Here is a 15,336-nt window from a genome sequence, read left to right as displayed (position 1 = left end):
TTAAGTATAAGTGATACCATTTAAACTTTTAATTGTATATCAATAAGACATCCAACTTGACAAAATAGTTTATTACGCTCTCCCTTAAATGTTTTTTTTTGTTATTATTGTTATAATTATCGAAATTTTATTAATCACCAAAGTGCGCATTTATAAAACTAAAGTCAAGCTAACACAAGCCTACTTTCTACAGCACTCCTACGAAACAAATAAATTTAAAAGTTACCATCTACTATCTAAGGATTAATATAGCTAAGGGACATACCATTTGTAGCAACACGATTATCAGCAAATAGATTAACCCATGGCGTATTTTTATTATAGATAATGTGTTTCGTTAAAATTTTACTAAAATAAATTTCAGTAAAAAAAATCCTAATAAAAGAAAAAAGCACACATATTTAGGAATGCACATTTTTAGTTGCCCGCCTGCCTCAATAAAAATGTTACCATCAAAACCTAATGGAATAAAACTTGATTACTAAGAAAAGAGTGTAACACGTATTTTATTTTCTCTAATTAAAGTATCGCTGAATTTTTGATATGATGTACTTCTATCTTGAACATTAACGTATTTTATGTTGAGGTTAATAGTGTCTTTATAATCAAATTTGCCAAATCATCACTTGAACGAACCAATTAATCACTTGTGTCACCATTCTCATGATAGAGTTGACTCGTTGTCATATAATATTGTTTGAATCACTTCAAGTACATTCTTGGCTTGCTTTATAAACTGTTGTTATCTTGTCAAATAGAATAACATAATCGACAATAATAATTCCTCAGAAAAATATGAATCAGATATTTTATCCATTTTTTACCCACCCATTATCACTTCCCCTTTTCCCCTAATTTTATTTATTTTTGGGTTGTATCCTCGAGGTTTAATGTGGAGGGATTTATACCTTCTAAAAATTGAGCAAACTTGCAAAAATATTATGAGTTGTCGTTGATTGTGCAAATCTTGAGCTATAGATCAATGACTCAGTGATTAGTTTTATTTAAGTACATGTTTAGGGGAAGAAAATTGATGCTTATATTTTTTTTTTACTAATAAACAAACAACCATTCAAACAATAGGATATTTCTTCAATTATTATTTGTGGACCAACTCTTTAAATAGTTACCTTCAATTTATTTTTATGTCCTTTTGGGGTGTGATAGGTCATTTATGGCCAAGAGAACATATGGGGTTGGCATCTGATTCGTTTTGATTAGTACAAAATTATTCTCTATGTTATAGAAAAAAAAAAGAAAGATCAATTGTATGATTCATTATAAAATTATATTTATAATCACTCATCTTATTATTGAGTATTTATGAGCACAACAAAAAATATATTTTGAGGAAAATTCCAAAAAAATATGATATAGAGATAAATATAGTAACAACATTGGACAATTTTTGTGTTATATAATATCTTAGCCTGAGAAAAAGGGAAGATAGGGATAGCAGCAACAATGGCATCTTTCGTCAACAATCCCTTAACTTCTCTCTGTAACACTAAGTCTGAAACTAGTAATCTCTTCAAAATTTTCCCTTTAAGAACTCAATCACTTGGTTTTTCCAAGTTTAACGCTAACAGAAAAGTTGCTTTCCCTTCTGTTGTTTGCAAAGCTGTGTCTGTTCAAACGAAATCACCTACAGAAATTGAAGGTCTTAACATCGCTGAAGATGTTACACAGGTGAATTTATCACTAAATCTTTATCTGGGTCGGTTTCATTTTCTTGAAATGTTTAAAGATTTGAAACCTCTGTTGGTAAATCTTGGGTGCAGTTGGACTAATTCCACGAGATACGTACCATTGTAGAGGGAGGAAATTACATAATGTTTTTGGGATTTGAGCCTGAGACTGATGGCTCTTAACCCACTTTATTGACCTCTAAGCCACACCTTTGGGTGTTTTCTGTTGTTAGTTTTTATCTGAGTGTGTTTGATGATTTGATTCTATTGGAGGATATATGAATTGGGTTTTGTATTTGTTTGTGTTAACTTAGTGAATTTGAGTTAATTTCTCAGTAAAGGGTCATTTGGTTAGTGGACAAAATTATAATCATGGGACTAATTTATTCCACCTCCTAGATGGGATAAAATAATACTAAGTTGGATGAGATAAGGAGGGATACTTCAACCAAACAAAGTGTAATTTTAATTTCAAACTTAATCATGCGATATGCCGCCTTATCCTGCATACCAAATGACTCCTAAAGGTGCAATTTCATATTCTTGAAATGTTAAAGGCTCGTCGACTGTTGGGAGGATATATGAATTGGGTTTCGTATTTGTTTGTCTAGACTTGGTGAATTTGAGTTAATTTCTCAGTAAAGGGTCACTTTTCTTACTATAAATGTGCGATTTTGATACAGAGGAAGATGCTTACCGTGGAAATATTTTACCTTGGGAAATTATTTTTCTGCATTATTATAGAGTTTTTAGTTGGGTACTGAAGTTAGTATGGAAACTGTACAGGGAGTAGTAAAGTGTGTAGTGATAATGTTTGAAATTTTTTATATTAAAGTTAACAATGCTGTGTTGAATGAAGCAAGTGATAAGGAGTTAGACTTGAAATATTTGTAAAGGAGAATTACTACTGTCTATAAGTGATGGAAATTATTTTTCCCTTTTGGATAACATTTCCACAATTCAATTCTTTTGGTATTTCCATAATTCAATTCAAACGCTGGAAAATGATTTCAGCAAGGAAAACATTTTCCCGTAGTCATATGGAACATGCACAAGTGTAAACTTTTAATATTTTTGGTCAAGTTCTGTTTAACTATGATATGCCAAAATGGCTTTGTAATTTTCCAGTTTTCAGCCTTTTTCCTCTTTTCAGGAGCCCTGTTCAGTGACACTTATGGAATGTCTGGCTTTCTAATTGACATTGATTTTAGTTTATTCCAGTTATATTGCTCCATGCTGGTCTACTTATAAAATTTGCCACGGGCTCGTTGATGTTACTGTTGCATTATTTCCTATGTTCCATTGTTAGTTTCCAGCTTTGTGACATGAATATTTTTCTTAAAAAGTTAGGCTTCTTTGATTATTGAATGAAGTCTCAATATTTTTGTTATTATAATATATGGGTACATTTAATTTTAGACCTTTGCAATATTTCCAACTTTGAACAGTATGAAAGACTATTGGCAGGAAAGATTCATATAACACTTGTTGATGTTAATTATCCCTCTAACTTCTGATGTCTATTCTATTTGTTTCTTCATATTTTTATGCTTATTTTGTTACATCATTTGACAGCTTATTGGGAACACACCAATGGTTTACCTTAACACCATCGCTAAGGGATGTGTTGCAAACATTGCTGCTAAACTTGAGATTATGGAGCCATGTTGCAGTGTTAAGGACAGGTGAGAGAGCTTTTTGTTTGTATCGCAATATCTGAATTTCCTTCAACCTAGAATTGTAAACGGCAGAATTCTTTTAATTGGTTACTGTTTTTCTTTTTAGTAAATAAATCTTTTCATTACACTTATCTTTTCTCTCAGATTATAGACATCATATCTTATGTCTGCATTCTGGGGAACATGTTGATATTATACTCGTGCTGGTAGTTACTCCCTCCGTCCCAATTTATGTGACTCTTTCCTTTTATATTTTGTAACAATTAAACTTCAAACTTCCCATTTCACCCTTAATTAGATGATTTATAGCCACACAAATATTATGGCTTATTTTAGATCACAAGTTTCAGAAGTATTCCTTTTATTCTTAAACTTCGTGCCCAGTCGAACACCTTTTACAAAAATTGGGACAGAGGGAGTAATATATATCCTTCAGTTGCTTTGAGCTCTAGAAGAAAAATTATAACACTGGTGACCATCATACTCATGGATCTATTTAAAATTTGACATCAGTCATGTTTTGTTCCATTCTTGGGGTACATCTCTTGTAACGACCCATTAAGTCGTTTTGAGTACTAGAGCTTTTTATTTCATAAAAGACTCATTCCATAAATTTTTAATGGGTATTTTGGACTAATCGATAACTACAGTTATTTAGTTGAGGGATAACTTTAGATAATTAATTTAGTTAGTAGGTTAAATTGATAATTTATTTTATACCCTATACCACTTATATCATATTTATTAAAATAAAGTGGAATAGGGTTTAATATTTTATTTGTCCACTGCTACGCATAAAAGAAAAGAAAGAAGAAGGAGAACTAACCTCTTTGATGCGAGGAACGAAGTGCTCCAGTAGGTAAATCCTTCCGATCATATGCCTGCATACATTCAATTGTGATACTGCATATAGGATATAAGTCACGTTTATATTACTTGGTTGGGAAAAAGGATGAAAGTTGGCAGGGTTAAAACATTTTAGTTGCTGCAACTAAGTTGGAGTTTGTATCGTTGGTTCTCCCACCTAGGGGGTTAAGTTCCCACCTAGGGGGTTAAGTTCCCACCTAGGAGGTTAAGTATGGGTGCTACTCATGGCCTAGTTTGGGTCGTGACATCTCTACAATTGAAAATCCATATCTTAGACGAAGGTACTTCTTGTGAACAAGCTAGTTCAGTTGACCCCATATGCTTCAAAACAATCTCTGAAGCTTTTCCCGTATTTATTACTTTTTGGTTTTAACGCCGCCTAACATGAGCTTGAGAGAGCCATAGGCTGTTCCAAGAATAGATAAATGGGAGTTGTGTTAGGTTCTTGCCAATGTAAAAACAGTCTAATTACGATAAAATGAATCATATAGCCAGCCGAACTAGTTTGAGATTGAGACATAGTTTTTTGATTGATTGATATTTCTGTTGCATTTCAGGATAGGGCTCAGTATGATATCTGATGCCGAGGAGAAGGGACTCATATCTCCGGGGAAGGTAAGTTGGCCGATCACCTAATTGTCTCTCTCTGTACAGACTTGATAGATGCCATTCTGAATCAAAGGAATCTTGTTATTTGCTATATTTTCTCCATTGTCTCCTTCTTTATAACGGGATTTGTGGCATATGAGCCAAGGGTCCTTTGGATACAGACTCTTTTACGGGGTAGTAGTAAGATCTGTGTACATTCTGCCCTCCCCAGACCTCACTTGTGGAATTTCACTGGGTATTTGTTGAATCAAAGGAATAAGTCCACCATTAATGTTCAAATACTGAAGTTTCTTTATTTAACTATTGTGAATGTTTTGTTAGGTTAAAGTCTATTATGCATTTACTATACACTTCAGCCTCGTGTTATTATGACCTATAACCATAAGAATATCACCTATGTCATCTTGTACCTGATATCAGTACGACTGAATATCATTTTCTTCTGATTGAGCATAATTCTTCCTTCTTTTTGAGGATCAGAAGGGTTTTGGTAAGAGGACAGATAGAACCTAGTTCTCGTTGGTTCTGGTTTTGTCATCTTAATTGCTAAGTCTTTTGTTTTTACTGGCGTTTTAGTATAGTCAAATTGCTTCCGTCAATCTCGGTCTTCCAACATGGCTGTTTATGGATCTAACAAGTCTGGTAGCCATTGTTGCTGGTGGGAGGTGGCAGGTATCCCGTGGAATTAGTTGAGGTGCGCGAAAGCTGGTTTGGACATCATGGTCATCAAAATAAAAAGTCTGGTAGCCATTAGGTTTGGCAAAAATGATGACCTTACTGGGACCACTTAGTTACGGGGTTTGAGCATGATGGACTTGATTCCCATCTAAAGGTCCGTGGCTTTACTGGCTCACAAGGCTTTCTCTTGTCATGAGTGCACGGTCATCATAATGAACTAATGATGAACTTGGATGTTTTTTCCACATTCTAGAGGCTCTGTGTGTTTCTTTTTGTACATACTCTGTGTCTTATTTTTAAAAAAGTACACAGCTCATAACTCCTACTAAGATAATGCATGTAATTAACTGTAGACTCTCATAGCTCACATGCTCCTTGTGCAAATTAATAATTTGTTTGAATTGCTTTCTGATTGTTCTTCTTAATTCTGAAGAGGTGAATGGTTTGTGCTTGTCACAGCTTTGTCCCACTTCTTAGCTTTATTTCTTATTGTTGTTCTACTTGTCTCAGACTGTTCTAGTTGAGCCTACGAGTGGAAACACAGGCATTGGGCTTGCCTTCATTGCTGCTTCCAGAGGATATAAGCTCATCTTAACGATGCCTGCATCAATGAGTCTTGAAAGAAGGGTTATTCTAAAAGCTTTTGGAGCTGAACTTGTTTTAACTGACCCAGCCAAAGGGATGAAAGGTGCTGTTTCAAAAGCTGAAGAAATATTGAGTAACACACCAAATGCCTATATCCTTCAACAATTTGACAATCCCGCCAACCCCAAGGTTCTTCTGCGAACAGCTCATTTTTTATTTTTTATTGTGGCAATTTATGATACTCCATTAGTGAATGCTTATTATCTGTGACTAAATGGCTTCTACAATCTTCCCTAACCAATGTAAAGTTTTAATGGCGATTGTGGTGAGTAGTTCTCCATGGTGCCAATACCAATCATTGTATATTTAACGTAATTGTTAAGAGTGAGTAGCGACTAAAAGAACTCTATATGTGTGTCAGAGTGGATTTCTAACTATCCTCCCATTCCTTCTCTTTCATTCTCACCCGACACAAGACTCCGGCGAAGAACAATCCGAGCTTCATTTCCCAATGGGTCTGCTCAGCTTCACCCCAATTTCTTTGTTTTGTATTTGCTTTTATTAACTATTACTCTAGTTTATCGACATGAACTTTCAGCAAGAAAAAAGAACTAACTGGAGTACTAAACTGCCACAATAATCAGCAAGTAATTGATAAATGCTGGATTACAAATGCAACAGTAATGTGATTAAAAGTCAAATATTAGTTTCTAGCGGTTACTGAATTTCGTCTCCATTCTGAATTGTAAGCTGAACTTTCATAAGCTTAGCATGTTAGTTGAATTCAAAAGCATTTATGGTTTCTGATTAATTCAACCAAAAGGATTCAAAACCAAACCAATGCTTCCTTCTTTTCTATTATCCTTTAGACATGAAAGAGGAGGAGGAAAAAAGATAAAGAGGTTGGAGCGAAGTTACCTGGAAGAAAACATTGGGAAGAGTTTGATGGGGAAAGAAATAAACCGTACCAATAGCTGGAGAAAGAAACAGAGAGGGGCTATTTGCCGGCTAATAGGAAAGATAATTAGGGTGGCTGATTCAGAAGAGGAGGAAGTTTTGGGTGTTTAGACCTTTTTTGTTGAAAAGACCAGAAGTGTCTACTATTAAAAAGATGGGGATATGTTTAAAATGATATTTAAGGAAAACAGAAAATGGGTACAATGCCACCCTTCTGCTTTCACGTAGTAGGTTAGCAGGACTCTATATATACACGCACACACATGCTAACCATAATACCTCACTACCCCGGGCTTTTTCCCATGAAGCAGGCAGAATTCTTCAGTTTACACATTAGGACTTTTATTTGCTTGTCTGGTGCAGATACACTATGAAACAACGGGTCCAGAGATCTGGGAAGACACAAAAGGCAAGATCGACATACTTGTTGCTGGCATTGGAACTGGCGGAACCATTTCAGGAACAGGCCGATTCCTTAAAGAGCAAAATCCAAACATTAAGGTATTAATGATGCTTGAGAAAAAAAGTGCCATTTTGTAAGTGTAGCTCTGAAGTTCATGCATATATCAGTTCATGACTTCTAAGATGTGAAAGAAACATGGGATGGAGCAAAATGCTGAGAAAGTATCTCCACACAGTTGACTTTAAGTACTCTTACTCTTTTTCTATTGCTTTTTTTTTTTGCCTTTATCAGATTATTGGTGTGGAGCCCACAGAAAGTAACGTTCTATCAGGGGGCAAGCCTGGTAAGACGACATTCAGATGTTGATCTGACTTTTCGCTTTTGAAGTTAAATCCTGTTTTGTTCTATTTGCTGCATTGTGAAAGTGCAGGCCCTCACAAAATTCAAGGGATTGGAGCAGGTTTTATTCCCGGAAATTTGGATCAAGATGTCATGGATGAAGTGATAGAGGTCACATTCTTAAAAACATTTTATTTCATCTTCTTTAAACTTGTGAAAATTGAAAACTATGAAGGATTTCATTATGTCATGCATACTCATTTCAATGATATACATGACTAAGAATTTTACATCTCAAATTTGGTGTACCTTAATTGAACATGAATCCATACTTCTGTTGTTATACACCAATATGCCATATCAAATTAGTCTTACCTTTTACTATATGTAAACCTTTTTTTTTCTGGTTTCTAGGGGTCAAAATATTTCGACTCTGTCAATTTATTAAGTCTGCCTTCCCTTCCAACACTATTTCAGTTTCCCTTAGGTTATCCTAGAACATCCCTTAGAATCAAAATTGAATGGAATATGTATTTCTTCTGGTAAAACAAGGATGGAAAATCTATGGTTTACTTTGCCAAGATAACAATTAATTGAGCACATTTAGCTTGTCCAACAGTTCATTCAGCTTTATTAGCCTGGACAACAGTTTATGCAGCTATAGTTCATTCATTTTTCACACTTCCACTCTGTGCTACTCTACTAGAACATTTCTTATCCCTTGTTAAATTCCGTTAGGGAACAAGTTATCCCGATTATCAGCTATATAATAGTGTACAAGCCTATGTATTTTAATGTTGAAGGAGACATTTTGAAGGAGACAAAGATGACGAAGCTAGTGGGCTCTTTGTGAGAGGCCGTACTAGCCAATAGGAAAGAAGCAAATCAAAGCACATATCAAAGTCTCGTGTGAACAAGAAGAATGCGGAGTATTGGGGTTGTCACAAGAAGGGGCACTTTGAACAAGATTGCCCTATGTCAAAGTCCCAAGAAAAGGCGAGTGCATCCATCGTTAAGCAGGTACATGATTTTGATAATGAATATGTACTAACAACATCATGCAAAAATGGACAAAAATGGGTGTTAAGACTCTGGTTGTACTCTACATATGACATTTCGAAGAGATTGGTTCAGCAGCTATGAGATAAGTGGAGGAACTATCGTAATGGGCAATAATGCAATTTGTAAAATAGTTGGCATTGATTCAGTTCGGGTTCGCTACAATGATGGAATCATGAGGACTATTACAGAAGTTCGTCGTGTTCCTGATCTGAAGAAGAATTTGATCTCCTTGGGTACTCTTGATAAACAAGGCTACAAGTACATAACCGAAGAAAGTGACTAAAGGGTCTTTAGTCATGCTGGAGGATGGCCTCTACACACTAGTAGGAAGCACAATTGTTGGCTTTGTTAATGCATCTACAGTGCAGTTATCTGATGATGACAAGGCAAAATTATGGCACATGAGACTGAACCATATGAGTGCACGAGGACTGGAGATGTTGAGCAAACACAACCTTTGAAATGGTGTGAAGATCAGCATACTTGAATTTTGTGAGCACTGCGTCCTAGGGAAGCAGAAGTCCAGTTTCAGCATTGGCAAGTACAAGATGAGAGGGGTGCTAGATTACATCCATTCAGATTTATGGGGTCCCTCTAAGCTTTCATCTAAGGGAAGAAAGAGGTATCTTTTCACATTTATTGATGATTTTTCACGAAAGGTTTGGGTGTGTTTCTTGAATGCAAAAGGTGATGCTTTTAAAGCATTTAAAGAATGGAAGATTTTGGTTAAGAATCAAATGGAGAGAAAAATCAAGTATCTTCGCACAGACAATGGCTTGGAGTCTTCAATGATTTCTGCAAGGTTCATGGGATCGCAAGACATAACACGGTCAGGCACACCCCGCAACACACCACAACAGAATGGAGTTGCCGAGAGGATGAATAGAATTCTTCTTGAGAAGGCTCGTTGTATGCTCTTACAAGCCAAAATGTCCAAAGTGTTTTGGGCTAAAGCAGTTCACACTGCCTCTCATATTGTCAATCGATCTCCAGCATCAGCGATTGACAGTAAGACTCCGAATGAGGTATGGTCAGGTGAACCTTCTAATTATTCATACTTGCGAATATTTGGGTGTCCAACTTATTATCATGTTAATGGAGGAAAGCTTGAACCAAGGGCTAAGAAGGCTATATTCGTATGGTATGTAGATGGAGTAAAAGGGTACAAGTTTTGCTGTTTGTCTTTACTTAAATTCGTAGTTAGTAGAGATGTTACCTTTGATGAATCCTCTATACTTGATCCTCGTAAAGTTTTAAAGTTTTTGTGGAGTTATCAGAAAACGAGAACGAGCAGGTTGAGCTACCGATGGAGCTTACTAAGGAAAAGGATCAAGAGACTCAAGTTGATGAGTCAAAAGATGCAGATCTTAAAGAACTTGCTGTCAATGAACCATACACAATTGCGAAGGGAAGGGACAAAAGGCAGATACGAAATCCAGAACGTCTCATAGAGCAATCAAATCTGATTGCATATGCGTTCGTAGCTGCAAAAGAAGAGATTAAAGACCTCGAGCCCTCCTCGTATATTGAAGCAACTTCTTGCAAAGATGCTGCACAAAAATTAGACATGGATCTTAGTTGAAAGACCAAAGGGGAAGAGGACAGTTGAATGCAAATGGATCTACAAAAAGAAAGAAGGTATTCCTGAAGCTGAAGATGTTAGGTTCAAGGCGAGATTGGTTGCAAAGGATTTCAGTCAGAAGGAGGGAATTGACTACAATGAGATCTTTTCTCCGGTTGTGAAACATAGCTCAATTCGCGTGCTATTAGCATTGGTTGCACAATTTGATTTGGAGCTTTAATAACTTGATGTCAAAACTGCTTTCTTACATGGTGATCTAGAAGATATAATCTATATGGATCAACCTGAAGGTTTTCTAGCTAAGGGAAAAGAAGATCATGTATGCCAACTGAAGGAGTCTTTGTATGGTTTGAAGCAATCCCCTAGACAGTGGTCCAAGTGGGATGCATTCATGACTATACATGGATTCTCAAGGAGTGATTTGATAGCTGTGTGTATCACAAGAAGATGTATGGTAACTCTATGATTTATTTATTGTTGTATGTTGATGATATGCTTAATGCTGCTAACTTGAAGAAACTATTGAGCAAGGAATTTGACATGAAGGATTTGGGAGCTGCAAAGAAAATTCTTGGAATGGAGATTTTAAGAGAAGACAGTGTTGTACATCTTTCTCAGAAGAGGTACATCGAAAAGGTTCTTGAGAGATGTAATATGCATATGAGCAAGCCTATAAATACACCATTAGCTTCTCATTTTAAGCTTTCAGAGTTATGAATGCCTTAGTCTGAGGATGGGGTGGAGCATATGTCAAAGGTTCCTTATGCTAGCGCAGTTGATAGGATTATGTATGCTATGGTGTGCACACGTCCAGATATTGCTCAATCTGTAAGTGGTAAGCAGGTACATGGCCAATCCAGGAAAAAGGCATTGGGAAGTTGTCTAGTGGATATTGAGATATCTCAAAGGAGCTTTCTTTCGAAAAAGTGAAGGTATTTCAGTTCTCGGTTATGTGGATTCTGACTATGCAAGGGTTCTTGATAGAAGGAGGTCCACAAGGGTTCTTGTTGGCAGTGTTGTTAGTTGGAAATCGACTTTACAATCGATTGTCGCTTTGTCTACAATAGAGGCAGTGAAAGAAGCTATTTGGTTGAAAGGTTTGGTGGCAAAATTGAGTTTGTTTCAGCTGGAATCAACTCTAAGATGTGATAGTCAAAGTACTATTCATTTGATTAAAAATCAAAGATTTCATTAGTTCACCAAACACATTGATGTTAGATTCCATTTCATTCGAGTTGTCGTTGAAGAGGGAGCTATCAAGGTCGAGAAAGTTATCATAGACAATAACGCTGCAGACATGTTGACCAAGATAGTCCCGCTTGCCAAGCTTGCACACTGCAAGGACTTGGCGGGAGTATGCATCAGCTGATGCAACTCTAGGAGAAAAATTGCTAGGTGGAGCTAGTGTGTTCAACAAAGGTTTGATTCTTCTTGTTTCTTACAACGGGATTGCCCAGTAAGCTTAGAAGTTTTGGCAGGAGTTGTTCATGCGCATGCTCAATTCCATGTGCCAATTTACTTGGCTAGGAATTGAACTTGGAGAGCTAGCTAAAATTTGTGGAGGACAAATTTTGTATTTCTTTCTCCTTTTGTGCTTGGAGCCCAAGTTTGGCCACCTATAAATGGATGCCCATTCTTCATTGTTAAAATCATCCAAAAAATTCATAATATAATACATTAGAAGAGTAGAGAGTTGAGAGAGCAATTCTCTTAGATGTATTTGGAATCTCTCTCCTTTCTTTGTTAATTTCTTTGTTAATATAAGGGCAGTTGTTCTCTGTTGGACTTGGATTATTCTGATCCGAACCACATTAAATATTGTTGTTCTTTCTTGTTCCTTATATTTTTACGTTTCCGCTAACAGTTATAGGTGAATTATTTGTGTATCCATATAGGTGTATGAGTTAAAATCTGGATGTCCTGTATAAAAGTCTACCAGAAAAAATTCTATAATATGTCATAATACCCAGTCCCCCCAAAAAAAAAGAATGAAAAAGGACTGGCTTTCCTTGGCCTTGTTTGAATATTTGATCCAGATGCATTTTTTACTCCTTTGGACTTTCACAAGGTTGTGATATGTGTTATTTTCTGATACTCATTAGGAAAAAATAAAAATTTGTCATCTTCCGGTGTATTTACTCATTTACTTGAATTTTCAGATATCGAGTGACGAAGCTGTTGAAACTGCAAAGCAATTAGCGCTACAAGAAGGGTTGTTGGTTAGTGCTTTTACCAATCTTCATATCAGCTGATTTTTGAGACAGTTTTAAATGAACATAAACTTCAAATGTCCGTTAATTCATCCTTGTTACAGATTGTGGATGCATTATAGAAACCTTATAAGAGTGGTTGAATTGCAAGTTCTCATGCTCCAATTTTAATGTATATATACATCTTTCTACGAACCATGCTCTGAATGATTTTCCGAATCAGAATATATTAGGTTTAGTTCATATGTATGACCATCATTCCAATTTACTATGTTTGCTATCTAATTTTTCTGTATACTGTCATCTTAAAATACTTGAATGATCTTTTTCTACTTCTGATAATCAGGTTGGGATTTCTTCCGGAGCAGCTGCTCTTGCTGCCATTCAGGTTGGAAAGAGACCTGAGAATGCAGGAAAGCTTATTGGGGTAGGTTCCATTTTAACTTCTGCATTTTTCCGACACTTGTGTATTTCCGTGCTTCTTCATTTCCTTTTTCTTCTACCTCATCAAACTTTAGTATTAGTTTTTCCCTTTACTTCTTACAAGGTAAATCATCTTTCCTTGTTTTTTCACTGAAGTTTATAGATTTAATAGCTCTGCGTTGTTAAAAATTTCCTTAAGAGTTAGTTGCATGTTACATTGTTGCGTGAATATCATAGGGGTGTCACTTATTTAGATGCATTGAAATTGTTTGAGAATTCTTGTAGGTTGTATTTCCAAGCTTTGGAGAACGATACCTCTCCTCTATACTTTTCCAGTCAATACGAGAGGAATGCGAGAAAATGAAGCCAGAATTGTGAAGATGATCTTCCTTTTTCGAGCTATCTTCTAATTCCTAATAATGCTATCTGGCTTTTCTAGCTGCCACACTTTTGTTTGGCATATTTAGTTGGCTACTGGTGTATACAATAGATCAGGTATTAAGATTATTCTCATAACAAAGCTTAAATAATCTCATCGATTCGGTTTGAGGATTTTTTTTTATTTGAATTGATCATGAAATTTGAGTGAAATTTCACTGCTGTTTGAACCTTGCAATTTCATTTTTTGTTTCCCCCCTCTTTACCTCTTTCCAGATGAAAATGTACTTTGCTACCTGGAACTTGGAAGTTGGAATCCTCTTAGTATGACCATGTTCTTTAGAACCTGCAATGACACAAGTGCAACATTGCAAGTTGTTGACAAAAGTTGTTCATTGTTGAGACAGTGTAATTATATATACAAGTATGACATGATTCACAGCAACAACTCTATAGTACTCCTTCCGTTTTAGTTTGTTTATCTGGTTTTGATTTGACATGGAGGTTAAGAAAGTAAAGAAGATTTTTGAATCTTGTGGTTTTAAACTAAAGATAGGTAGAATGTACCGATATATTCTTTAATCTTGTGATTTCAAATTAAACATGTTTCTTGTTTCAAATTAAACATATTAAAGAAAGAAACAGATTAAAACCTTGGAAAGTAAAACAAATAAATTGAAATGTAGGGACTACTTTTAAAAAAATTATAGAACATAGTGACAATTTGTACTTTTATAGAAGATATGTGTATTTTTGTATCTAAAAACTCTACTAAGGAGCACTTTCTCAATAGAAACGGCAATAAATACCTAACATACAAGTATGATATGCAAACATGTGGTATAATTCATTGAACAAATTAGCAAATTATTATAATCATGCATATTCAATTGTTCCGAAGCACTATATATAAATATCAAAGAGCTTCGATTATAATAGGAATTGATCACAAAACTAGACTAAATATCAGGATTTGGACTATCACTATAAAAGAAAAATTAGAATTAATTACTAACTTCATCGCTAATTTGTCGTTAAATTTATACATTTCTTTGAAAATATAACATCTCCAAAAGGTGTTGATTGCATGTGCAATTAGATTATTCCAATTGTGTAGTTGAGATGTACTATTTTAATATTCTTACTTTGTCCTTCGAAACATGAAATCTGACAAACAATATTATAAAAAAGAACATATATCTATGTAAACATGTATATACATTTCATTGGAATCTGTGCACAGATTACAAAGCCTCGAGCCACTGATATGGAACATTACTTTAAATCTAACAACAACATACCTAGAATAGTCTATAAAGTGAGGCCAAAAATAATAAAACGTACAAAAACTTTACTTCTATCTCAGAGATAAAAATATTAATTTTCGATAGACTTTTGACTCAAGAAATATCGCTCAAAAGTAATCTAGAAAAAAGTAACCAATGCACATTAAATAGCAAATAATAACTACAACAAAACATTATGATAATTAAAGTACATAAACAACCACAAATAATATAGCATAAATTGAAGGATAAGAAACTATCGGAAAATACTACAACTATTAGATAGTATAGACAGATAACAAACATCACACTTCTGCCTAATAACCTTCTATCTTAATGTGCGTCCCCCACAAACTCTTATCTACGGTCACATCCTTGATAAACTGAAACTGCATGTCATTTCATCGATCTAAATACTTTGAATCTAAGTGTTGTATTTTGTCTTTTTTTTTTAAACCAAGTGAATCTTTCATTAATTAGGTGAGCTCTTCAGTATAAAATTGTATCCTAAGTTTGACACTTAGGGCATAAAACAGTACTACATTAATAGTTTGAATCAGATTATTAATTACTCTTTTTCTTTTTCTTTT

General features: G+C 35.1%; 1 protein-coding gene across 3 annotated transcripts; it reads left to right on the top strand.

Moving 5' to 3' along the window:
- Positions 1–1,410: 1,410 nt before the first annotated feature.
- Positions 1,411–14,064, top strand: LOC129888981 (cysteine synthase, chloroplastic/chromoplastic). Of its 3 annotated transcripts, XR_008766768.1 has the most exons (11): positions 1,412–1,689; positions 3,264–3,373; positions 4,792–4,849; positions 6,032–6,295; positions 7,427–7,564; positions 7,758–7,809; positions 7,897–7,976; positions 12,609–12,668; positions 13,006–13,086; positions 13,368–13,577; positions 13,737–14,064. XR_008766768.1 is itself a non-coding variant. In XM_055964060.1 (10 exons), exons 1-10 carry the CDS (start codon positions 1,465–1,467, stop codon positions 13,458–13,460), a joined length of 1,131 nt encoding a protein of 376 aa, XP_055820035.1. In that variant the 5' UTR covers positions 1,411–1,464; the 3' UTR covers positions 13,461–13,698. The 3 variants fall into 3 exon arrangements, 2 of the variants coding, with proteins under 2 accessions (XP_055820035.1, XP_055820034.1); XM_055964060.1 differs by lacking the exon at positions 13,737–14,064 and having other exon boundaries at positions 1,411–1,689; positions 7,927–7,976; positions 13,368–13,698; XM_055964059.1 differs by lacking the exon at positions 13,737–14,064 and having other exon boundaries at positions 13,368–13,698.
- Positions 14,065–15,336: the final 1,272 nt, after the last annotated feature.

This window comes from Solanum dulcamara, chromosome 5 (assembly GCF_947179165.1).
Source record: "Solanum dulcamara chromosome 5, daSolDulc1.2, whole genome shotgun sequence".
Taxonomy (NCBI): Eukaryota; Viridiplantae; Streptophyta; class Magnoliopsida; order Solanales; family Solanaceae; genus Solanum; species Solanum dulcamara.
This window is presented reverse-complemented; position numbering and strand designations above follow the sequence as displayed.

Excerpts from the sequence above, each read along its gene's own strand:
- LOC129888981 (XM_055964059.1), top strand. The coding sequence starts at position 1,465 with ATGGCATCTTTCGTCAACAATCCCTTAACTTCTCTCTGTAACACTAAG. Across the intron at positions 7,810-7,896 it reads TCTATCAGGGGGCAAGCCTG|GCCCTCACAAAATTCAAGGG; the intron begins GTAAGACGACAT and ends GTGAAAGTGCAG. Across the intron at positions 13,087-13,367 it reads ATGCAGGAAAGCTTATTGGG|GTTGTATTTCCAAGCTTTGG; the intron begins GTAGGTTCCATT and ends GAATTCTTGTAG.